At 35.0% G+C, this 25,654-nt stretch overlaps 3 protein-coding genes and 1 long non-coding RNA gene across 6 annotated transcripts in view; 3 read left to right on the top strand and 1 right to left on the bottom strand.

The window, feature by feature from the left end:
• Positions 1–9,500, bottom strand: part of LOC124436062 (titin-like) — a 96,224-nt gene extending 86,724 nt beyond the window's left edge. For all 3 annotated transcript variants that reach the window (XM_046986000.1, XM_046986008.1, XM_046985992.1), the window contains exons 1-10: positions 9,393–9,500; positions 9,185–9,218; positions 8,646–8,798; positions 7,237–8,503; positions 5,732–6,060; positions 3,935–4,000; positions 3,650–3,760; positions 709–741; positions 548–607; positions 206–265 (exon numbers count right to left, since the gene is read on the bottom strand). In XM_046986000.1, coding sequence (XP_046841956.1) covers positions 206–265; positions 548–607; positions 709–741; positions 3,650–3,760; positions 3,935–3,983 — 313 coding nt within the window. In that variant the 5' untranslated portion in view covers positions 3,984–4,000; positions 5,732–6,060; positions 7,237–8,503; ... (1 more) ...; positions 9,185–9,218; positions 9,393–9,500. The remainder of the gene's footprint in view (positions 1–205; positions 266–547; positions 608–708; positions 742–3,649; positions 3,761–3,934; positions 4,001–5,731; positions 6,061–7,236; positions 8,504–8,645; positions 8,799–9,184; positions 9,219–9,392) is intronic.
• A 3,301-nt stretch (positions 9,501–12,801) lies between these two features.
• On the top strand, positions 12,802–14,838 carry LOC124436117. Its single transcript, XR_006945211.1, has 2 exons — positions 12,802–12,886; positions 14,278–14,838. It is a non-coding gene; the product is annotated as an uncharacterized LOC124436117 (long non-coding RNA).
• Positions 14,839–17,733: 2,895 nt separating this feature from the next.
• On the top strand, positions 17,734–20,632 carry LOC124436096. Its single transcript, XM_046986026.1, has 5 exons — positions 17,734–17,967; positions 18,722–18,941; positions 19,172–19,544; positions 19,771–19,830; positions 19,914–20,632. Exons 1-5 carry the CDS (start codon positions 17,864–17,866, stop codon positions 20,189–20,191), a joined length of 1,035 nt encoding a protein of 344 aa, XP_046841982.1. The 5' UTR covers positions 17,734–17,863; the 3' UTR covers positions 20,192–20,632.
• A 671-nt stretch (positions 20,633–21,303) lies between these two features.
• Positions 21,304–25,652, top strand: LOC124459495 (solute carrier family 25 member 40-like). Its single transcript, XM_047008956.1, has 11 exons — positions 21,304–21,539; positions 22,487–22,552; positions 22,780–22,880; positions 23,505–23,572; positions 23,851–23,975; positions 24,105–24,182; positions 24,257–24,355; positions 24,540–24,631; positions 24,739–24,814; positions 25,099–25,179; positions 25,303–25,652. Exons 1-11 carry the CDS (start codon positions 21,473–21,475, stop codon positions 25,416–25,418), a joined length of 969 nt encoding a protein of 322 aa, XP_046864912.1. The 5' UTR covers positions 21,304–21,472; the 3' UTR covers positions 25,419–25,652.
• Positions 25,653–25,654: the final 2 nt, after the last annotated feature.

A 25,654-nucleotide genomic window follows, 5' to 3' on the forward strand; every position in this document is an offset into this window, starting at 1 on the left:
GTGTTGTTCACGTTCAATATTTGGTTACTCGTCAAATTAGTGTTAAAAGTCAATAACGTTTTTTATTTTAATGTCATTTAATATAAACACATTACTAAGCAGGTTTTCAGTGAGAAAGATTAATAAAAAGTTATTTTATATGCATGTAAAAGTTTTGAAAAGTGCATCTACATTGCATCAATAACAAATTTATAACGAATTTTACCTTTGTCAGTGGTTAACAAGGTAGAGCTGACAATTGAACTTTCAATAGTTGAGATCGGAACTAAAGTTTACAAATAAAGAAAACATAATTTTTTGAAAGCATGAATTCAAGATAGCATTTAGAAATTAAATTTATCGTGTTGTTCACGTTTAACATTTAGTTACTCGTCAAATTAGTGTTAAAAGTCAATAACGTTTTCTTATTTTAACGTCATTTAATATAAACACAGTACTAAGCAGGTTTTCTGTGAGAAAGATCAATAAAAGGTTATTTTATATGCATGTAAAATTTTTGAAAAGTATATCTAATTTGCATCAATAACAAATTTATAAGGAGTTTTACCTTTCTCACTGAGTGACAAGGTAGAGCTGACAATTGAACTTTTAATAGTTGAGATCGGAGCTAAAGTTTACAAAGAAAGAAAACATATTTTTTTAAGACAGTTTTAGTTGCCATAAATATTCTAAACTTCCATCAAAGAAATAATTCATTAAATCACCAACCTGTTGATGTCAGGACAAATATAGTGTTAGAATCTATAAAATAAATGAGAAACAAAAAAAAGAAAGCATGAATTCCGTACAACATGAGCAAATAAAATTTATCGTACGAATTTTTCCCGTTCGACCTTGGACTATCCAAATCACTGTAATATGTCAATAAGGTTTTCTTATTTTAATGTATTTTAACATCGTTATATTAAAAGAGTGTTGAAAATCTGTTGAAGTTCCTGCGCACAGAGATAGTAGCATCAGGCCATTGGAGTTGCACTTGCCAGTTCCATGGCAACCCAGGATGTTTGGCCAGATGGTGTAGTCTACTCCAACTTGTGCGTTAAAGTCTCCAAGGATGATGAGTTTGTCTCTGCGGTCAACACTGGAGAGGAGCTGGTTGAGCTCTTCGTAGAAGGCTTCCTTCACTTCATCTGGGTTTGTCATTGTAGGGGCGTAGGCGCTGACAATTGTTGCGTTGCAGTCTTTCTGGAGTTTCAACCGCAGGGTCATGAGGCAATCGCTAATGCCCTGTGGCAAGCTGACTAGTCACCTTGCGAGCTGGGTGCGTATGGCAAATCCCACGCCTGAGTGTCTTGGGGCGTTTTCCGGTTTCCCAATGCAGTAGAAGGTGTAGCCACCACCGACCTCTTACAGTTGAGTTTCATCTGCAAGTCTGGTCTCACTCAATGCGTCTATGTCCACCTGGTATTGTCCAAGCATCCTTGCTATTAGAGCAGTGCGTCGCTCTGGTCTGTCTCCTCTGTCCAACAGCGTTCTCACGTTCCATGCCCCAATGGTTAGGGGCTTTCTTGCTTTGTTATCCTTAGTTGTACGACCGCTTAGTTGGATGCCCAGGCAGGTGCGGTTACTGCCAGGTGCAAGTAGGGCAGGCTTTGTTTAGGGATCCTTTTATCTCCCCTTCCCCATATGGGAAGAGCAGTGCTAACCCTAAAAGAGGGCTGCTCTGTCACTGCAAGAGGATACGGGCGCCGTATCTGCCCTAGGTTTACGGCGGACGACCATCACTTCGCAGCCGCCTGCGTGCAGAGTCATGGCTAAGAACTTCCAGCAGCATCCTCTGCCTGTTCCCGTCACCATTTCTCCATCGCCACAGGACTTGATATAGCTGGCGCAAAAAAGGGATGGTTGCATCACTTGATTCTGGCAAACCTGCTTGCCTGACCAGCACAGGTGAATGTTTTAGGTGAAGAGGGGATGTGCATGCCCGTCTCCACCCTCTCGCCTACTGACGCTCAATGCTCCACAGGTGCAGAAGCTGCCACGTGTAGAGCGGCTCCAGCAGGTGCAGCTTTCTTCTTCGGAGTATCCGTCTCCTAGCCTTTCCCGTGACCGGGTACGCCGCAAGGCAGCGGAGGTTTGGAGTCAGGGTTTTCCTTCCCCTAGGTGGGCTACCTTCCTGGGTTAACGAGCCACCACCTGCCCGAAGCATCTGGTTTTAAGGCGCCAGAGACCCGCCTTCGCCCCTTCTCCTGTCGGTAAAAGCAGTTCCGCCGGGCTTAGAAGTAAAGCCACACGAGCAGGCCAGGAGTTGGACTTGGTTGACAGAGGCTGTTTGAGCGAATAGCGATTAGGCATCAGGTGGCAGGACAAAGAGTTCAACCTTGAAGTCCTTGAAAGGTGTGGACTCCCCAGCATTGAGAGCTTGATCATCAAAGCTCAACTCCGATGGACAGGCCATGTCGTAAGGATGGATGACAGCAGAATCCCAAAGATGCTGCTGTATGGTCAACTACAAGACGGGAGCCGTGTCCAAGGAAGGCCGCTGAAGAGATACAAAGACACCCTTAAAGCCAACACCAAGAGCTGCAACATAGACCCAAACACCTGGGAGGAGTTCGCGGGAAGGCATCTATGCTCCCAGGGCGTTCGGAACTTCGAAGCCGGTAGAGCAGCCGCCATCAAGGAGAAGAGGGCCCGAAGGAAGCAACGCTCTGCCCCTCTTGTCTCGTACCCCTGCAGCGTTTGCGGACGTTCGTGTGCATCACAAATTGGCCTCCATTCACACATGAGTTCCCACTCTCGCAGATAGACCTGCATACCTACTCATCTGTCGCCCCGACAGGAGAGTCCATACAATAAAAGAAAATCCTTAACAACTTTTATTCAACAGTTATGCATTAAATGATACAGCTGTAACTGTCATAAATGAAAAAAGAAAGATGTGTTCCGAAAATGAAAGAGTTTAATTTGATTTTTGTTTTTCCTGTGCAACCCAACTACAAAGCTACAGGAAGGGACAACAATTCTTGTTGATGTCTGCTTCTTGCTTTTTACTGACTATAGAAATTAGGATGACAATAGAGTATGGTGTTTTTAAAGGTCGAAGGGGTCACTGTTAGTTTAAGTTTCGCTTTACTTCTAGAAAAAACAGAATTTTCCCAGAACTGAAAATGACAGGGAATGAGATAAATTGCTAAAAATCATTTTTCAAACATATGAACAAATTTAGATCTTTTTTCCTTAAACTTATCGATAAAACATGGTAAAAAAATAATTCAGTTATCTAATATGTAGTAAAGTATGATGAATGATAAAGTTGAATGCACAAAATGTAATCAATATGTTTGCATTGAATGCACGTGCTAAGTCCACTCCTTAGTAAAAATGGCAAATGGATTAGATAAGAACGTTCCTTAGTCTGTGCGCCAAATATTGAAGAAATAAATAGTGTAGATTATTGATTTAAGTAAAAGTTAGTTCATTTCAGTACAACGCATAATTACGTTATGGACATTTACAGTTTAGGAAAAGGCAACGAGTCTCAAACTAATGTTTTACGATCATTATTCAGAGATAAAACATTTTAATGATAGTGACACAGAAAGATGTTATGTACGTTAATGAAAATTTCATTCTTGAATCGTTTTGTAAATACATCTGTCTAGAGACTATAGCAGCAATAAATTATCTCGTATAGTGTATATTGTACCTTGTAATGAAAAATTCCATGAAACGGAAAAAATCAATAGGATCATCCACACTGTATAGTCTTGCATTCTTATTGGTTGACGGATGTCTTTTTCATTCGGAGAACTCAACTCTAAACGTACATATATAACATACTTTCAAAACATTATGCTCAGACACACCGTGAGTATTGTTATTTGATAGGATTGTCACAGGATATGCACAATGTTACTTGTAAATTGAAACGAAAAAAGCAAATGATCCAATCAAAAACACTGAAATTTGATATAGTCTGCAATGCAAGTACCTTGGGCAATTTGAGCCGTTCCGTTCAATAGGGCACGAATTCCACGCATAGGATAGAAAAAAATATCTAAAGCGCATATAATAATTAGAATGTGTAATAGTATAGTTTCGAGTACATTTACGGGATCAGCGTGAACGAGTGACTTTTTTAAATATTGCAAAGAAAAGCTTCAGCGGAAGAGTGTGATGTAATTCACTGGACGCAATTGTACTTCTTCGCTGTGCACTTACAAGAAATAAATTGCACTGCAATCAATCAATCGATCAGAGTTGAAAATATCTCAAAGTATATTATTATGCAATGAACACATTGAGAGTAATTCCATCTTTCCAGCATTTATTGACAAAAAAAGAGTTTTACCCTTGTCAATAAATTTGATCATTGAAGGTCAAATTGATAAAGCAGACATAAGACAGGACAATATCAATGAGTACAACAAAGATGTCATGTGATTATTATAGTTTGTCTTTTCTAGTCATTTTTTTTTATCGAGTAGGAATCTTGAAAATGCATTAAATTATGGAAGCTTCTATCCATATATGACTTTTTACAATCTTCACCCACCAGTTACCAGGCTCCCATAGTCGTGATGACATTTTACTTATCACCCACCAGTTACCACCAGATGACATTTTACTTATCACCCACCAGTTACCAGGCTCCCATAGTCGTGATGACATTTTACTTATCACCCACCAGTTACCAGGCTCCCATAGCCGTGATGACATTTTACTTATTTATAAATGAAAGATATCTACCTTGATTGTGAACACTGGTAGAATATTTTATGTCCATGAAAATATTTCATCAAATGGACAGGTTGATTTGGCCTCCATTATGATTTTTGAATTTTTCCTATCTTTTACTTTTTACAACAACACAACCATAAAATACACATATATATCTCAGAGTAAAACATTGTGTAGATAATATCTATTTTTTATGTCACAACTCTAAACAACCCTTATATGTATTTCACATTGTGCAGAAAATATTTATTTTTTATATCAAATTTCCAGGTAACCATTATATTCAACCCCAAGTGTCGTGAAATATGACGAAATATTCTAATTGACAATAAACTTTTTTTTGTGCTATAAATTATACATTTCCAGTTAATTTATCCCCAAATTAAAATTTATCAAGTGAACAAATTGGTACAATTTACGTGAAAAAGTAAAATTAGAACTCAAAATAAATCAAGGTTCATGGAGACGGAAAATAAGAGATTTGCATAATTGCATCTACTTCAGAGTTCACTCTTTAAATCTTAACACTTCCGATGTTTGTTTGAAGTAAGTACAAACCGAGAAGTATTTTTTGTAAAACAGCAATAGCATACATTGATAATAGAAACATAAAAAATAAGGGAGGATAAAAACTAGGTCAGGGAAGAGAAATTCTCAAATACCAATTTTCACCAAAACAGCATTGTGTTCATACCAGGCTTAATATTTATCCCTACTGTTGATCTGAATCATACTGTAAATGTTATTATCACCAATTTCATTAAGTGTTTAAAGATGTAGTAATCCTTTGTTATGTAATCTACATAACAGTGGAGAAGCCAGCCGAATGTTTTACTCCTACAAAGCTACCATATTAAACAAAACTATTATTTATTTCATTAGAAAATTAATTTAATTCTGTATTTTTACAGTCATTAAACACAAAAATAGTTGCATTGTAGGAGTTAGAAAACATGCTGGCTTTGCAACTGATCCATGATATTACGTGCAAACCTTAAGTTATATAATATCAATGATGACCAATAGCACGAAGTTTTCGTCTGCTTACCACACTATCAATGACTACAAAATCTTCAGCATCAAGGTCCAACCACCCCATTCCAGCTCAATCTCAATATCCAAGGCAAACAGTGATGACAAATATTCCATAAAGAGTTCAGCAAATTGCAATAAACAATTGAACATGTGCATTGATTTTGGATAGGTCGAGAAGGATGTAAGCAGAAAGATATCATTATTATATACTTCATTAACTTTCTCAAGTATAACTTCAGTACTATCCACAAAGGTCACAGTTATCATTTCAATTTGGGAGAGAGCCACATTGTAAACATTGAGTAATTTCTTTGTTGCTTGACTTGCACCAATTGCAAAATTCTGTAATTGAAATAAATTGCACATGAAATTTAGTTTAAGCCTAATTTTCCGTAGATTCTTGGACAAATTTGCAAAATGGGACTTGTCACCATGGTTACAGATGCATATTGATGGTAGAAAACTGGAAATTTTATGCTAACTTAAAGTTGTCTGGAGTGAACTTTTATGTTTTATTCTGATGATCACAGTGATTTCGTAGTACTTGAAAGAGTAGAAAAAATACCATTCATCATTTCACACAGCTTGTAATCTTGAAAAAATAGTTTCTCCAGATTTTAAAAATGATTTTTATTGAGCTTTCGACTCGGTGCTTCAAGCCTTCATCAGAAAGATATAGGAAGTTTCTTAAAATTGTTTTTAATTGCAGATGCTTAGAACATCTAATTGGATTAGCGGGTGGATTAATATGATGGATGGTATGAAATGCATTGCCATGGGTTTTGGTGTATTGTGAATGTGATTGGTGTTAATATTATTAGAGTGTGTTGTTGTAGTCTTGATGTTGTTTCTACATGAAAAATTTGCATTCCAACAGTTGGCCTTCAATAAATAATACTTTTTCTTTACAATTCGATCAATGAAATTTGATGCAATATTTTTAAACTGTCAGATGTTTGCCAACACTAAGTCAAGTGAGCTTTTAACTAAATCTGGGTTATCTATAGTTTGTGATTTGTCAGTTGAAAACTTCACACAAAACTTCTTTGACAGACCCTTTCATAAATCTAACCAAGATAAACAAAGATATTTCAACTACAAGAAACAGGATGTGGTCTTATTGTTTTATTTATTACAGACATGCTTACCACTTTTCTTATTTTGGATTATGACTAAAAATATCCTAAGGTTAGTAAAGTACAATACACATTATCATGTATTAGCAATAACTTATGGATAAATATATGATATGATATTGTTAGATTTTGAAAGTGAGGAAAAAAACAAGGAAGAAATGAACTGTTTATCACCATGGAAATATTGATAACATGCTATCTATTGGTATTCAAGATATATTATCAAATATACAAAGTTGTCAAAAAAAACCTTTCAAAATATGTTAACATCACTTTATGCAAAAGACGAGACCATAAGACCAACCTCGTGCTTACAGAAATATGTAGGAAGCAGCGATCAATTCGTGCAGAATGGATGATTTGCTTATTAAGGAAACCTCACCTTAAACAATCTCTTGGCTGAAGAACAAGGATTAATGCCACCTTCTTCCTCATTTCTAAATATTGTTGGCGCTTTGAACTTTCTGAGCGCATCCACAAACTGGTTGAAGAATTTAATCGATACGCCGTTGAAGCTCGAACCAATATTATCCGCGCTACTCACCAAAGATTTTTCAATAAGAGAAAGCAGTTTTTTAGATAAGCGCGAAAGTTGAACACAAGCATGGCAAAAATGGTGTTGTAGGGCTTCGATGAAACAGTAAACTGTCACGGACAGCCAAAGTAGCACTTCGTTCATTGATGATTTCTTCAACGAGTTTTGAGCCAACTCCCAATACTTCCAAACAAATGATTCTTTTTCAATTACGTGCGAAAATAAAGGCCAATCTTTGAGCCACTGGCTCAAAATATCCCGCATATATTGAACAGACATATTTACAACCGAACACCACGAACACCAGAACACGACAAACCACCAAAGATGGCTAATGGTCATTGTGTCATTGACATTGATATAAATATAACTGGAATGTTATAACTGCAACAACAATCCATTTGGTTTAGTTTTGCAGAATCAATTTGACGGAAATTTTGCACATTTAAAACAATATTTTAAAATGTATCTTAAAGAAATAAACAATTTGGCTAAAGGACTCCGTCTTAAAACGCTGGGTCTTATTAAAAGTTATAAAAAAAATTACCATGGCGGCCAGTTAAGTGTAATAAATGTACTTGTAGGAACACGTGCTGGCTTAACATGGCCTGTAATTTGATTTAATATATAGCACAAAGTGATAAGTCTTACTGTGCCAGTGTGCCTGAGTATTGAAGACTCTCATAATCTCTTTCATCAATCATATACTTGGAAAAAATACGTCGATTTTAGGCCGCAACAGATGAAAAGATTTTGCTAAAAATTTAACTTCACCAACTTTTAAGCAATCCGATTTTTCCTGCACAGAGATTTTAAGAAAAATAAGATGCCCTTCATCTAGGTTGAAGTTAAAAGTGCACCCAGAGCTTCTAGAAGAAGATCAATTCAATATCAAAGCCTCATAAAAAAAATCAAGAGCTATTGATTCGTGAAATTTATGTATTGAATAGTGATATTCGACAGTTTTAGTGCAACTCTAATTAAAAATTCAGTTCGTAGTTCATCATATATTCACAAGCTGTAGATGTAATGCAAACCACAGTTGATACAACGCATTTCTAATGGCCATCTTTGGACTAAGTAAGGCAAACGCCCTCGATACAAGTTCGCTTTTCTAAAAACAAATATATTACTTAAACGTAAATCAGAAACGATGCGACTCGTTGATCATAAAGAATCTACATCTAGCAGTTAAAGGCCAAAATGAAAGGAACACTGAAAGAGACTATTAATGCAAATAGCATTGCAATACTTACCACAGCTCACTTTCGTATTTCCGTCATAAAAATCAGCGTAACAACCACCACAATAATTGTCCTTGCATTCTGCCAATGGATGGGACACACAAATTGCGTTTTCACACGGTCGAGGAGTGCAATTTTGACGAGGCTTATCCGATGGGCAAAGTCCTGTTACGTAAAAACAAGCGATGTTTTATCAATTAGCTAACTACAAGGTAGAACAAGACCTTAGTTTTCCTTTTCGTCAGAAGATCAATAATTGTCTAAAAACTAAAAGTCATGATGATTCAAAAATTAAAATAACAGCTTTTCACCTTCAAACAAAATCTTATACTCATGAAAAAGTACACACGACTCGTGCGATGAGAGTTTGTACCGGAGCACCTTATACACTTATTTCACAATTATTATGTACAGTTGATGTCTAAGCATTTGAAACCAGCCTCCCTAAATGATTTTGACGCAAATATTTCTCGAAATATTACGTAGCATTTGCCTTGCTAAAAATGCACAAATTGAAAGTGACGAAACACATTAACGCATATAGGACATACCTCGTATATACACAGAAGAACTTTTACCGAATACCTTTTAAATAGAAAGACAAATGTGATCATTTACTAAAAGAACGTACGCATTATAATGCTATAAACTAACAACTCCAGACGTGCTATCCGTGTTAAGCATAAAAACGGCCATTATAGATTAAAGGAATAAAGAAATATGGTGATCGGACATTTAAATAATCGATAATAAACTTACTAAAAGAAAGCAAACAGTGGTGAGAATTAATGTCTTCATAATTTCTACGTGATCTCTTGCGTACGTTTACAAATAAGAAAATGATTCATTTCAATAATTTGTGCAGTATATGTAGATCAGATCATGTGAACACATGTGGGCCATTGACGTGGGGGGAAATCGGAACAGGATACTTTTAGAACCATCGAACGCGTGGTTTAAGTACGTCTTATGCAAATCATTGTTGTCACTGTAAAGCAAATCGACAAAAAGAACTCAACAATTTTATTTATGTATGTATTGGACTAATTGGAGCGTATTTAAAAATTCATGGGTGTAGTACAAAGTTCACAAATGACTACCATTTTTGTCGAGCAGGCGCTATACCGATTTTTTTGATCGTCAACGAGTCATTATAAAAAAGTATTGTACAGTTCAGTTATGGTCGCATCACAATGATAATCACTGACATTGTAGCAGTGACATGTTTAGAGAAAAAAAAATGGGACACATTACAAAAGTTCTTTCTTGATCAATAAAACAAAGAAAGTAAATAAATTTGCAGCAACACGTAATTAGCATATCCTGTATTTTCAAATGCAAATACATCATGTCATATAATAAACTTTTTATTAAACTCGCTTGTTCAGTCTTCATACCGTGAAATGACGGCGGAATATTGATAAGAGGGAGCGTATATATTCATTTTATTCATATGTTTTAATTCGTAACCCCAATTGACTTCAACAGAAACTAATAAAGTAGAAAGTACATATAGGAACATACCCACCCTTCAATTATCGACCATGCCATTTGATGACGTGGGCCACATTAAAATTGCCAATTTACACAAGAGCTGAGTCATAGGAAGATTTTAAAATTAAATTACAGGAGACCTTCCTAGATACTAAAGGCGTTTTGTATGTTTTTTATGTTTATTTTATTACGTATATTTCATTCCGGCTTTATAGTTAGTATTTTTTAACTAACGTGTCTATCGTAGATACAGGACCCTAGTTACAAATTGTGAGCATTCACTAATTAGGCTTTAATAATAGTAGTAATAATAACAAAGTACACATCTTCAATAACTCAGTTCCATGCCCAGATGTTCTCCTTTCAACAGAACAATTATTTATAGTAGGCAAATACATATGCTTAATTATTAATAGAAACACAAAAAAAGCACAATCTTTAAATTGTTAAACATTTGGGAATCGACAAGAGACATGCAGTACAATAACATTAACACCAGAGGCGCTTACATGCGAAGCGTAAGCTTCTATTGTTATTTTGATGAGAAAATACATGCTCGTGTTTGATTGTTAGAATCATATTAGAAAGTTTAAAATATACTTTTAGTCTTTCAAACGAGTTAGGTATAGCTTTAGGGTTATGGTCAGGTATCATTGTGTGGTATTTTTATACAAGACAGATATACTCTGGAGCGTAGGAAGATTGACATTTGGGGTGGGGGCATATTTATATATTCATGGTGCAGTGTTGCAGTGTTAAGTTCTTTTGAAATACAATGTTTTCAAAATATTATCACATGAAATATGAATATTACCGCCCCCCAAAAAAATATCAATCTTCCTACGCCCTCACTTATTACCAGTTAATTGATATTGTCTCGAGCGTCATTTTTACAATAGAAATTAAGGTTGAAAGAAAAATTTGCTCCTAATTTGTTGTTGCTTGCACCCACTGTATTTTTTGAACAGCGCTAGAGGTTCTCGCTAAAGTGCAACAGCCACCTTGTTTTAAACCATATACTCATTTCATTCATTTTTAGACTTATTTCATCGTTAAGAAACCATTCAATCAATGTCAATGATTAGTTAACACAATCAAAAAAAGTTGACTTTCCTAGATTTTAGACTTTCTTTGACATTGTAAAAGACTTCGAAATCGGTTTGCATTTCCTTCACATCCACGAAAGTAAAATCTCAAACATTTTTGCTTCTGATGGTCAAAATAATATCGAGGAAGTAACGCTTTGCATCTTCCAATTTTCTTTGGCTGTTTACAGATGCTCCATGAAACAAAATGTTTGAAATATTTAAATGAGTGACATTTGCAGGCAAGTATAAAGTTTTGGTGGAGAATATAGTTATAGTCGAGCACTGTATGACTACAGAAATATATAGCTACCCACACCACCCACCCCACCCCCCTACGTTACTGTTTTATGCCCGTCAGTACAGATCATGAGTATTATAGGTGAGTTTTAATTCAACTTGAAAAAAGACGCACGTTTGCACGAAGGAGAAACCAATTAAAGTTAGCACCTTGAGAGACACGTTTCCATTTACGACTTTACACTGCGTTTCCATTTACGACTTTACAAATGGCATAAGATCAAAAGGTTTTGAAACACAAGGATTGTTAAGTTTTGTCTCTAGAAAAGCGTTACACAAATACAGATTATCTCTTTAATGACGATGAAAGGGCGTGTTCGACGTGCAATGGACAGTGGTCATGTTACTGCAGGTCATTTTCCTGAGCCATTTCTCCTTCATAGTTTAGTGCATAGAGTTAAGTTGAAGCTGTGTAAAACAAATATCTAATTTATATATGTAGTCATATGGACACAGAATAAAGAATGAATCACGTACGTGCTTCCATAGAAGAGTGACATACTTATGTTTATTACAGTCGACTTCACGTCCTTTATAATATTCGTTTTGACAAAAGCTTACGCATGTAGCGTTAGGATAAGCTGGACAATTTTAAGGAAAACAAGGAGCTCTTATGCAAATTGGTACTGGATTTTCAATCTTGCACGCGGGACCTATATAAAGGAAATTACGCTAGTAGTGAAATATTGGCAGTTGTGGCCTATACTGTTTATAGAGTTTATATAAATATCCAGCAATACTTATTTTCCACGTTTGATGTAATTTTTTGTCCATGATTGCATCTGGCTTTTAACAATTCACGAAAACCACGGTAGGTATTGCCGTCCGATGCACAAACTATTGGAAATTTCAATCGACTTAAATGATTACAAAGAGCTTTTAAATTCACAAAAAAAATGATAAGAAACTAAGAGAATAGTCATAAGTTTGTCTGAATCATATTTCAAAATTACTTTTTAATATTTTTAGCAGTTCAAACCTAGTCCATATTCCGTTTGATGATAGGTGCTAGTTAAAGTGTAAATTTGTTTGATAGCGGGGTGATTTGGGCACTAGAGCAGTAGAGCTTTCTTTCTTGGGTTATCTTATCAACAAGGGCGCTGGAAGCGACCTTCAGCGGCGGGGGAGGCCATTTCGAAAGGGCACCTATTTTTACATTACGTTTGTGAGTTCAGTTTAGTTTACACCTTCTCACCCACATGGTGGGAGAAAATTAAGAATTAGAAAAACTCTCAGAGTCTCTATTTCAGCCCAGAAAGCATTGCGGTAAAAGGATAAATCTCAAACTTCAAGAACGTTACTCCCAACTGCTCAGTAGCTCAAGCCACCCATCCAGTAATCCTATTGACCTTCTTGTTGGAGCGGTGTAACCAGGTAACCGTGTATTGTTGTCTAGTTTAGTTTCTCCAGTCTCATTAATTTTAACAGATTAATCATTAAACTAAAGCGTAAAGAAAAGTTTTATGTTAGCTTAAAGCCGCCATGCAAACATTGATATTTCATAGATCATAATTTCCAACATTTTTCAAAAGAGCATTGCCTTTCCTAGCATCAATAACAAACTAGCTATGTAGTAACAACACTGATCTAGCCACAACTTGATTTGCTACGACTATGTTCGATAGTCTATTATAAAATATAGAAAGCTCATAAACTACAAATGAGGGTATGCTTGGTTGAGTTTAAAGTAACACTTCACTATAACCAGGCTTATGCCTAAAACACTAAACCTTCAACTGCAATATGTCCTTTAAAGACAGAAATCAGTGGAAGAAATTGGATGGATCTATTCAAATCTATATTTTTTCAGCTGCCAAAGGCAGAAAGTATAGTTTGATCTTTCACTACAATAACAGAAAAACCTTCTTTATCCACTTGCTTTACATTGACAACAAAAAATGTTTTGTTTCGGGAATAGGTAATGTCGCAGCGTCATGAGTCATGATGATTTACCGAATGACGCATATTTTGAAATGCAACAATGAAAATGATGTTTTTATACGTGATTTATTTGTATAAATTAATTTTGATTGTTGATATAATGACTATTCAAAGACTATTTAATGCGACGTGCTCTAAATTATGAATCACAAAAGTACTATAAGTGATACCTGATAAATGTTTTTGACTTTTGGATAATGTCTAGAGAAAAATTTATTTAAACGAAAGTTGGACGATCAAATTTTGCCAGCGGCAATAGCGACGATTGTTAATTTCAATGGAAATCGGGAATCGGGCGATTCGACGATTCAACACGCAATAAAAATTATTCATACCATGAATTTATACTGAAATAAAACCAAAATTGGCATTGCATTTGTAATTCTTCTAACAAATAACTATCAATCATTGAATGTTGCTCTTGTAACGGACACCCTTCAGTGAATTATGACTGACGTTTATGCTTAAAAGCTCAAGAGCAGCTCAAAATATTTTGTTCAAGCTTTTAGATTATACAAATTTTTTATGCAATATAACCATCTGGGCAGGTCTGTACATGCTATAGGAGAAATATACATACATTTGTTGTGTCTTAGAAGTAAATTGTTCATTGTTTTTCCCGCTTTATTCGAAGTGCGCACAAGTGGCTTATCAAGTGGGCTTAATTAGAAAATTGAGTTTTTACCATCGAATGACGATTCGCCGATTATATGGAAAACGAGCTTCACCGAATAATTCCGTGGACAGTTCATGAAGGCCGGATATCCCATGTCTAAATATGACAATACTTATGACGTATAGTCAATATCATTTCCTCTTCCTAGATGTAAAACATACCAGTTGGAAGAAAGAGTGTTTTCACCAGCAGACGTCATAGCCTTGTTGGTGTGCCAATGAAAAGAATTTTCACAAAGTTCCCGTTTCGTCTGGTATAACCAAGACCAATTTGTCAGCTTCCTCCATTTTATGATTGTCATGTTGATCACAAGAAAATGAGTGAAAACATCAAAACGCTAAATACAATTTGCAAGAATTTTTATCATGCACAAATACCATGATTTCATTCCATTTCGTGCATGCACAATATAAATATTCTCACAGAAAAATCAAAAATATACAGTTTAGACCTTGTAAGAACTGTAAAGGTGAACAATCAATATCTACAAAAATTCAATGTTACTCAAACTAATGAAACTATTCACTTTGTCTTTTGATTATATTTATAAGTCAACATTTTGAAATGCCTTGATCAAGATTTATCTTTAACATTACGACAAACAGTAAAACACAAAAAAATTTAACCTACGCATAAAAGCAATAATCACGATGTTAGTTATGATAATCGTAAACATATTATTAAACCTAATAAGCTTTTTATAGGCACGTGAAAAACATGTGACTTCGCGAGATTCGGGCATTCGGGCAATTTGTATCGCCTAAAGTTTTGATTCATTTTGGATGGTAAATTTCAAAAATTAATTAAAAATTATTATGAGCACGCGTAGTCAACTTCACCACCTCTCCAAGTTCATGAGACCAACTGTATGTACCAGTACCAATTATAGAGTAATCAGCTCGCTCAATCACTAATTTTCAGATAATCATCTGCCCATGCGCAGTCTGCTTGAGCATGCGCAGTCCAATTGAACGGCTGCCCAAGTACATGGTCATGGCAACAACAACCTGCATCTACTAGCACAAATTTTGAAGTAAATAGCATGCTTAGTAACAATTTAATAGAGAAATCATCTGCGCATGCGCTCGAGCATGCGCAGTACACTCGAGTAATTATTCATAGTCATGACAACGACCAACTATACGTATTTGCACTACATTTGTGTCAATTAACTCACCTAGTCGCAAATTATCAAAGAAATCATCTGCGCATGCGCAGTAACGATAACAATCATCCCACAACTTTCGTACGTCTTTAAATTTTGGTATATATATATAAAGCTAAAACTTCATATAGTAGATGTCAACTAGCAGTAGAAGCTGGGTGCGATATAGTATGCAGTGGCTTAGGGGCCCACACTTCGGTGGCGACCGCACTCTACGTGCGTACCCTGAGCAAAGCCTATCGCAGGTGATCTCAGGGTCTGATGCTGCGACATTATAATTTTCAATTCTGATGAGCGGAAGCTTGCTATTGGCATCTCCCAAGTAGGATAGCGTGGAGGGGCCGAAATCTCCTACCGAAACGTTAACATGCGGCGCTCTAGTGCCTTGAGCTTAATGAGGTATCGGGAAGCATGGACCGAAAACGGGGTTTTTTGCTTTCGAATTTTGTCTTTTTGTTTTCCTCTCATAAAAAAAACCAAGCAATGTTTCAATTAACTTCTTATGACCCTGTCTTTATCTGACATTTATAATTAAAGACAACCTTAAAAATGTTTTTTACCATTTTTATCGCTTTATATCTTTCTGATTTAACTCTCCCATTTACTGTTTCTCATGTATCACGAGCAAACCATCCATGGGCTTCATGGCAAACAATGATTATCTGTTTCTCTTGATTAACATGCGATGCTCTAGCGCTAAACTACTCGGGGTATCGGAAGGCATGGACCGAAAATGCGATTTTTCGTTTTCGAAATTTGTCTTTTTTCACAAGAATTGTTCTCATAAAATTTCGAAGGTTCAAAGGTTCGAACAACTTCTGCCTTTTGGACTTAATTCAAACCAACTCTAAGAATGTTTATACCTTTTTAACTTGTTACGTTTTACAATACAACTTTCACATAACTCTCTCGTGATGAACGAGAGCTATAATGAATAAGGATGTACAATATAACTCTCTCGTCATAAATAAAAGCATCCGAGGGCTTCATGGAAAGAAGGGATTATCTACTTTTTTATGATAGTTTCTGCAAAGATAACATTTAATAAGCCAAGCAATTTGTATCGTCTAACTTAAGCCTCGCTTTCAACCCTTATGTTATGAAATTTTGATTCATTTTGGATAGTAAATTTCTTTTCACCCTAACAATATTTTCATGATTCAATCTAGAAAGTAGCTTCTCTTCTCGAGTAATTTTGCGATTAAGCAGCACACTTTTCTGATTTCAATTCATCCAAAGACCAAACTCTTTTTCCTTGACATTATTTGACTTTTTAAAGAACACACACTAAAAATGGGTAACAATAGAAATGCGTTTACTTTAATCATATCCTAAAGGCAAAAATTAGAGAAAAATAGCAAATAATGAGTCTTTAATATATGTTTATTGAACTAAACGAATATTGTTCATAGTTTTTTCATGTTTAGTTACACATACATACAGTTAGCATTTATAATAATCGAAAGTTTCTACCTGTGAATGAACGTGAACTAATTCTTCAACACTCCAACGTAGAAGCCGCCACATTCTCTTTCGTACTTGTACTATCCCTCGTCAATAACATTTCTTAGAGTACTCTTCTTACAATACTGCATTTGTATATAGAAAGTTTGAAGAGTACACTTTGAATCTTCTTGCATATCTCTTGTGGTGATTGCTTCCTCTTGAATTTCGAAAACAGATTCCTCGTCCTAAAGAAAAGACGCTGGTAGTTCTTTTTACATATTGAACAGTTCCCACTACTATATACCACGTGAGCCAACGAGCTTCCAAACTGTACATGTGATTCATCGATATTTTTTTTTATCCTATCTTCAGTAGACTTGGTGTTATTAATGGAATGTTTTTTGTATTGAAACTTCGTCCTCGCCAGAGCTTTTGTCGTCGTCAACATGCTTGGAATCGCCTGTCTCAACAACTGCTATCATGGCGAGAATCTCTCGTCCAATACGCAGTTTAAAAGAGATTTTACTCGTCTCCAATCCCTGCGGGCGTGGTAGCTCAACAGCATACACTCAACAGGTAGAGCGGCGGACTAGTAGCCGAAGGTGCTACTTCAAATCTCGTCCTAGTCACATGTTTCTTATGTGTACTTTCGTAAGAGCACATTGGTTATAAGATATTTAAAATAAACGACATATTTTTTAAAGCAAACATGTTTCGGCATACTTCATGCCATCTTCAGTTCGAAGTGAATAAATACAGGAAGTTTTCACGATAATATGTTATAGTGTTATCATGTAAACTTCCTGTATTTATTCACTTCGCCCTGAAGATGGCATAAGGTATGCCGAAACATGTTTGCCTTAAAAAAATCTGTCGTTTCTTATGTGCCTATAAAAACCTTGTTAGGATGAATGAGTGTGTAAATGTCACGTGATTTGTATGGTGTGAAATATATTGTGTGAAATCAGTTGTGAAATTGTTACGTGTGTAAATCATGGTGCAAATGCTACACTTGACGCGAACATCGTGGAAAGAAAGTGTTTTCGTTTCGAGGAGTAAACAATTTTGACAGGGTTAAAAGGCATTATTGAAAAGCTAATTGACAATTGCTTTAATTTTAAACATGGCTGAGTTTCCCGAAGTGTTTGTGTCCGGACAAATTGTTCCTATGACTGAATTTGATAGAGTTCGAAATGCAGTATGCTTGTTAAAGTCGAGCACGCCTAGGTAAAATTTCAGGTTGTTACGTGTTGTAACTTGTAAGGCATGCATTTGTTTTGTAAGAAGTTGGCTTTTTGAAGTAAAATCGTGGGTGCATTATACATGTATATCTTCTGCTGATGTATTAATTCTAGGAATCATAAATGCCATGTACTACGCATGTATACAACCCAATTTCTCTACATAGAAGGGTTGTACTATTGCAAATTTTAATGCAGAACGTTGGTGCGTTTTTTGGCGGAAATTTGAGTTTAAATTATTTTATAGCATTTTTGATTTGCATTTGGCATATTTTTACAATAAAAGCACTAAAAATGTGTCATTTGCAGGCATTTATGATCTTTTAGAGTGAGTTTTAAGAAAGCAGCTTTACTATTTATGTGAAGCCATGTTAATATGTTACTAGTAAAATATAAACTAGGTGCTGAACATTGTTTACTTGAGCATGTGTAAGGGAAAACCAAGTAAGGAGCAACCTGACAGAAATAGCTTTAATCTTGACAGAAGCTATGGATGAAAATTACAAAGATGTTGAAAATTTGTAAATGAAAATTGTAAGAAAATTTGTGCAAAAAAGTTGGGCAATTTTTTGATGTATGCCTCCATAATTTATATTTTTACACATTTGTGTTACAAGTGACATGTCTAGGTACGTAGTGCTTGAGTCATTCATTAAGAATACAAATTTTTATTGAATCTATAGTTTTTGTACATAGGGATGAAAATTTGTTAACTTTAAAAATAATTTTATTACTTTCAGACAAACATGGAGTGCCACTGGATTTTATTTGGTTCTTAAAATCAAGAAAAATAATAAAGTGTCATCTGTCCATTGCATAATTACAAACCATCATGTGTATAAAGAGGTGGAAAAGCATAATGATGGCATGGTTGCAGTTTTTCATCATCATGTCAATGCTAAAGTTCACAATGAAGTACCACTTGTGCCTTTCAAACTTTTTGCACAAAGTAAATCTGAGGTATGTGTGGAATAGTTGGTTGATAATCTTCAAACAGAATTATTTTCTTTACAAATTTACATTCATTATAAACCTTTACAAACCTTATTTTTTTCTGAATTTATGCTTCATTATTCACCAAATGTATAAACTAGGATTGTGATGTGTAATATCAATGAATCATTCTTTGACAGCAACCTTGAAAACACAGTTTTTTTGGAATTACCATCTTTATGCATTATTTTATTCAGGAACTTGATTATGCATTGATTAAATTAGATGAATCACTTAAAAAGAATTTGGAGTCTATTGGTGTCACACCACTTGAAGTTGATGGTGACAAATTACCGACTGTGTCAATAAATGACCATGTGTATATTTTTCAACATCCTGCTGGATTGGACCAACATTTTAGTCAGGATAGTGTAAAACGCATCAATGGACCATTTCTTGAGTATTATGCTGACACAAGTGTAGGCTCATCTGGAGCACCAGTACTTGTGTATGTACCACCGAAACTTAGGCTAGTTGCTTTGCATAGTAAAGGTGTTTACTCTTATCCTATAAATCACAACAAAGGCATACTACTTTGCGATATATTACATCATCTTCAAACTGGCAAAGGTAAAGTTTTTCTATTCTTTAATTCAGTAAATTATCTTAGGGTGGGCACTTTAAACATTGATAGTATTTATAGGAGCAATCAAAAAATTGCATTAATTGCAAATGAAATTCACCTGCACCAAACTTGTTAACTTCATAAGTGTCAAGGCAAAAATACAACTTTTGATTTGGCAAAATAATACAACAGAACTTAACAGAGTTATCAATATTACTTCAATTTACATAGTGAGAAAGTTATTTGTCCCAAATGGAATTCCCGATCAATTGGAAAGTGGTGTTTTGGCAGGTAAATTATACTACGCTGCTAATTTAATGTTGTAGAAGCATTTTGATGGACTACTGTTGTTCCAACTTGATATTTTATTTTAGGTACTAAAGATCCTTTGGAATCAGTAAAAAGAGATGACATTATAAATATAGCCAAAGATATAATTGACGTGTGGGAAAATCTTGCAAGAGTGTTAGGTCTGTCTGAAAGTACCATAAATATCATTGACGCTGATTATAGAAAAATCTATGAAAAATCTTTCCAAATGTTGATGAAGTGGACTCAATTATATGGTTCTGCTGCAAATTTTGGGACACTTGCGAAAGGTTTATGTCATCCAACTGTTCAACGACCGTGTTTAGTAAAAAAATTCTGCTAGATTACGTAGCTCAGAGAATTTTTGTGCTTGAAATCGAATCATTCTACCACAGAGGGAATACAATAACTTTGGATTTCATGTACGTACAGAAATTGTGTTTTAGCTTATGCGTTCCTCGCTTAGCCTTAAGCGATGTCACTAAACCGTGAATCTTTCCATACAAATTAATAGCGAGATTTTATTCTCTTTAAACGAAGTTTTAGTACCATTTTATTCTTATTTCACCGCATTAATCCTAACGCAATAAAACTTTGACTTTTTGGCAAATAACTTTTATAAACATGGGTATTTTCTTTAAACCTAAGGGCACAGGACAGTGTTTGTTATAAACTTGATGGCAAATTTGTTTTAACACTTTTTCACATGAATAAATCCTGGAATTTATTTAAACATTGAAGTTTTTATCAAGTATGCTTCCATTAAATATACTGAAAACAATCGAAAGTTGTGGCGGTTGGTGTTATTTCATTTTGTTTCAAAAGTATTTTTGGTTGATATGCGATGAAAGTTTGGCCTCCTCCCCAAGCGCCCCACTTCTACACCACTGACTAACAGCCAAGGAACAGTTATTGACGTTAGGTAGATTTCTTTATGTACCATATATAGGTTAAATAAAGGAGCTATTCTGACCAATGATATTATTTGTTATTTGTAATGAATACTATAAATACTCCTATGTAAAATAATAAAATCAGTTTGTTCATTAACTTCACTCGTAGTTGGTACTGAAAGTGTAAAGTTTATAACGAAAAGAGATAATATGGCGAGTGACACGAACTCAACAAATTCAAATTAAAAACTGCTTTCACACCATGAAAGATCCAGTCCACCACCCCTTTTCTAACACATTTGCGCCCTTGCACCTTTCATAGAATTTGATTGAGTGAATTACAGAAGTACACTTCCCGAACCGCGCTAGTGACACATCACTGCTTCAAAATAGGCAAAAGATATTCCTGTACCACCTGTACTCGATAAAATCTCCAGAGGTCTCGCAGCGCAAGTTTACCACAAAAGATCTGATTTCAATATTACAGATGGGTACTTCGCGGTATGTTGTAATCAATTGAGAACCATTAGAAAGTATTACATGACGTATTGATGTAGTTCAATTTCATGTCTTGTTGGCGGGGGCTGTTGCAACAACAGTTTTGTGTCGGAGAAGAGTGTAAATTTTATTGAACCCTTATGAATTGTTTTTTATATCAAAAATAACTGTATCTGACGTAAATAATGGCAATATGATGGGGATTTTGTGTTGGAAGTACACATCTTGCATACATGGAAATTACTACGAGCCAACAAATCATCTCATCTTGCACGGGCGCCATTGTAACTTCAATTCTAAGTAAAGTTTTACATTTACGATTTTAATTACCCACGTTGGCATTTATTGTTTTGCTTTCTTTAGTTATTTACTAAAATCGTGTACCCAGACAGGGCTTGAAATAGCTGCCGACTGTTTAACTATTTTAGGATATTGCCGGCGATTTGTGATTTCAAAGCAAAGGAAAATGGCGAAAATATATATTTTTAATTTTCTCAAGATGTAACGAATGTTATTACATCTAAATATCATTGTAACATCGACCATCTCATCGTTATTTTACAGTTCTGGCCATCATTTTCAAGTTGAAATGGTGCCCGCGTTTTCTGTGGTCTGTGATATGATGATATTCGGAAAAATTTCCTTCGTGAATAATGGCTTTCAAAATTTGACATATTTCTACAGCACTATTTCGAATCTTGCCTTATTTTACTTCTAATGCCATGCCTTATTGACATATTTTATATATTACGTCATCAGTAGTCTTGTAATCAAATGTAAACAATAGAAGTACACTTATTATACACCATAGTATGTTAAAAATTTTCTTGTGCTAAATCATTTACCAGCATTGATGTGATTGATTAAATACAAACCTAATGTTTAAAAGGTGTATCAAAAAAAGGCCTTTAGGTATTGTATTAACCTCAATGCCTATCACTATGTGGGCCCATAAAGTATTGTCAGCTATGTGCTTTATAGACACTTCTTATAAAGTAAACGGTATTTAATCTAAATCCCTTGAAAAGTGTTACATATCATTATCATTGGAAAAAAAGTGTCTATTAGTAGTCATAATTTTTACATGCTTTTATTACATAACTTTGTTACAGGCACAGAAGCTTTTCTGCTTCTTGGAATTTAACATAACTTCTAACTTCAAAAACACAGACCCAAATTATTAATTTAATGAAATATTGTCATTAATCAATATCAACTAAAAACAATTTACATTTTATTTTAACTAGTGACTCCATTTGATGTCATAAAAGTAAGACTTCAGGCACAGTCTCGTAGTGCAAGAACAAGTACAGGTAGAATTAAAGTGTAAAATTTAAGCTCTGGTGGTTGTATAGAAAGTAGGAGTTTTTAATCTGTTCCTTTGACAAATACATTATTTTGATCCTTTTAATGAATATCAACATCACACTTTTATAAATGAAATTTTTCTCTAAATCATAAGCAATAAGTTTTACTTATTTGTTGGAATGCTTTAGAGAAAAGAAGAAAAATAATCATTTCATCAATAAATTGTCTTTAGAACAATGTATGATTTGCTTCGATGGCTTAATGGATCATGTCCGTGTTTGTCCTATTGATAAAAAGGCTTGTCGTGCTCCGAAGAATTTCTCATCAACTTCGGTAATAAGCACCATCATAAATCATTAGGGCTGAGTGAGGACTTGTGTGAATAGTTTGAACCTGGTAGTGCTTTTACATGTAGATTGTCCAGGTCAATGCAGTGCTAAAGACTAGCTGAAGTCATTGACCAAGTCCAGTAAGGAGTAAATGTTAGTTAAGCTATGTTTGTCGTTGGTCACATTTCCTATATATACATACCGTATCACGATATATGAACCAGAAGATGACAGCAGTTAAAGATGTTGAAACAATACTCATCATAAACACCACCAGTCCTTCACAGGACTACACTAACATGGACAATCTACGTACAAAAATATATCTGTATGGTATCCAGAGGCGTAACTAGAACGTTATTTGTGGGGGGGTGTATATTCATATATTCAGTTGTGTCCTACTGATTTCTTTTGAAAGTGAATTCAGTAGGGCACAACGGAATATGTGAATATGCACCCACCCCCTCCCCCAATTAACGTCCAAGTTACGCCTCTGAAGGTATCTGAAGCATAGTTAGTTTTAATTGGCTGCATATGGCCTGAGGAGGGATTTTATCATGTGTTCAAAAGTCAAACATTTTATTGTTTCGGCCCATGTTATTCATTTTCATTTTAAATATATTTAAAGGACGCCCTTGTACGTATAGTTCGTTATGAAGGCGCTGCTGCTCTATGGGGAGGATTACCAGCAACAATGTACGTACGAAAAAGAAATTCATAGTATTTTTTTATTTTTCAAAATTCTATAGCCCAGTAGAAATTTTAAAAGGATCGTATTTTACTGTTCATACCCCTGATAATAGTGCAGTGTAACACACAGGTCTAAATTTTGCCATTGTAAAACGATATCTTGAACTCACTTCAATAATCGTATCAGCCAACTAAGTTTTTCATTTACCTTAAGTTGGTGAAAATAGCGTCAATAGCGAGATTCAGCCGCATTTAAATCTTCTAAATTTAATATTTTTCCACAGGTTTATGGCAGTCCCAGCTACGATAATATACTTCACATGTTATGACCATTTGAAAATAATGTACGGATTTAAAGCAGGAGAAACAAATATTTATTCACCCGTGCTGTCTGGCATGACTGCTAGAGGTTAACTATAGTCTTACTGACTGAAACAAATCTATTCCTTTCTTTCTTTGCGCTACATGTGTTTTCCTTCTATTTCTGTTTTAAGATAATATCAGCATTTAAACATCGTGATTTGATATGTTATTTTAGTGATAACATCAACATGTATTTCTCCTCTTGAAATGCTTCGTGTTAAACTACAATCCAGAAAAGAATTTCGATACAGAGGTAAATAAAATCACTTACAAAAGTCCTCTTCACCTTGAACAACACTTTGAATGAATCCGTATACTTCATTTCAGAACTTGGTAACATTGTGAAAACTGGCCTAAAACAAGGCGGAGTAAGATCACTGTGGCAAGGACTTGGACCTTCTTTGTTGAGAGATGTACCTTTCTCTGGTAAAGTAATTTTAGATGTTCCCTTCAACATTTTCACTTTTCTTTCCACATCTACCATTTCTCTACCACATCTTAACTCTGCTCCCCCCAACCCCCCACACACTCAATGTCCGTTCCACATCCACCTTATCCCACGTAGATTGACACTTTCCCATTTTATGTCATAAATATCATCAAATTTCAGCATTTTATTGGTTTGGTTACGAATATTTACGTTCAAAAAACAGAAACCCAACGTTACAACACATTTTCCTGTCTGGTTGTACTTCAGGAGCGGTAAATCGAATATTTCTTATTCTTGATTACAATAGAAGAGAAGTTTACAGTACCTAATTTTCATTAACTTAAAACTTTAATAAAAATATGTAAATTTGGCATTTTAGATTGCGGGCGTGTTAACTTTACCATTCGACGTTGTGAAAACTCACCGTCAAATAGAACTTGGCGAAAGCAATTTTGGTAACTTTAATACGGTTTTTACAAAATTTACATTTTAAACTTAAAGGCATTTATTGCGACGTTTTATCTGAACAAAATAAGGACGGTAAAAGAACAGTTTCGCTTATGTGGTTCTTTATGGTCAAGAGCCTCTGTGAAAAAGAGAGATGAGCTTGGGAAATTTGAAATTATACAAATGCAAATTTAACATTTAAGATATTGAATGAACGTCCGTAGTTTCATAGAACTGAAAACTCTGCGTGTCTTCTGAGATCATGCACACAATTTTGATCTTGTGATTTTAGATCCTAATAAAAGATATCCATCCACTTTTTCTCTACTGTTTAAACTACAACAAGAACAAGGAACGAAAGCTTTATTTACTGGTACAGTAGACTGAAGAAATTGATTCCATCATATTTGTTTTTTTTTGACTTGGTCATAAAACGAATGACTCATTAATGCAAAAGCATTAGTGTACACGAGGTTTCTATCTTTTCTTTTGTTAGGAATTACAGCTCGTGTAGCGAAGATCGCCCCAGCGTGCGCCATAATGATTACGTCATACGAATACGGCAAAACCTACTTCCAACAACGCAATGAAAAGGCAATGTTGAGGACTTAGCATTGGGGCATATATCAAATGACTACATACCTATAACATATTTAGTACTTAGTATACCACAATTTATACAACATACAGTGGAATATTAATTATACAATAATATGAATCCATGTACAATGGAATCTTATAACTGGAAATAATTTTGAGGTGTGGTATATCATATAAAAATTTTAGTGTAGAATTTATGTGCTACATAAATTAAGGTACTTTATAAGAAAATTTTTATCGTTCCAACT

Source organism: Xenia sp. Carnegie-2017, unplaced genomic scaffold (genome assembly GCF_021976095.1).
Source record: "Xenia sp. Carnegie-2017 unplaced genomic scaffold, XeniaSp_v1 HiC_scaffold_1, whole genome shotgun sequence".
Taxonomy (NCBI): domain Eukaryota; kingdom Metazoa; phylum Cnidaria; class Anthozoa; order Malacalcyonacea; family Xeniidae; genus Xenia; species Xenia sp. Carnegie-2017.

What these genes read in the sequence shown, in the direction of transcription:
- LOC124436096 (XM_046986026.1), top strand. Translation starts at nt 17,864, where the DNA reads ATGGCTGAGTTTCCCGAAGTGTTTGTGTCCGGACAAATTGTTCCTATG. An exon ending in TTAAAGTCGAGCACGCCTAG is followed by an intron (nt 17,968 to 18,721) that starts GTAAAATTTCAG and finishes TATTACTTTCAG; the next exon opens with ACAAACATGGAGTGCCACTG. An exon ending in GGAAAGTGGTGTTTTGGCAG is followed by an intron (nt 19,831 to 19,913) that starts GTAAATTATACT and finishes ATTTTATTTTAG; the next exon opens with GTACTAAAGATCCTTTGGAA.
- LOC124459495 (XM_047008956.1), top strand. Translation starts at nt 21,473, where the DNA reads ATGGAAATTACTACGAGCCAACAAATCATCTCATCTTGCACGGGCGCC. An exon ending in CATTGTAACTTCAATTCTAA is followed by an intron (nt 21,540 to 22,486) that starts GTAAAGTTTTAC and finishes TATTTTAACTAG; the next exon opens with TGACTCCATTTGATGTCATA. An exon ending in AACGAAAGCTTTATTTACTG is followed by an intron (nt 25,180 to 25,302) that starts GTACAGTAGACT and finishes TTCTTTTGTTAG; the next exon opens with GAATTACAGCTCGTGTAGCG.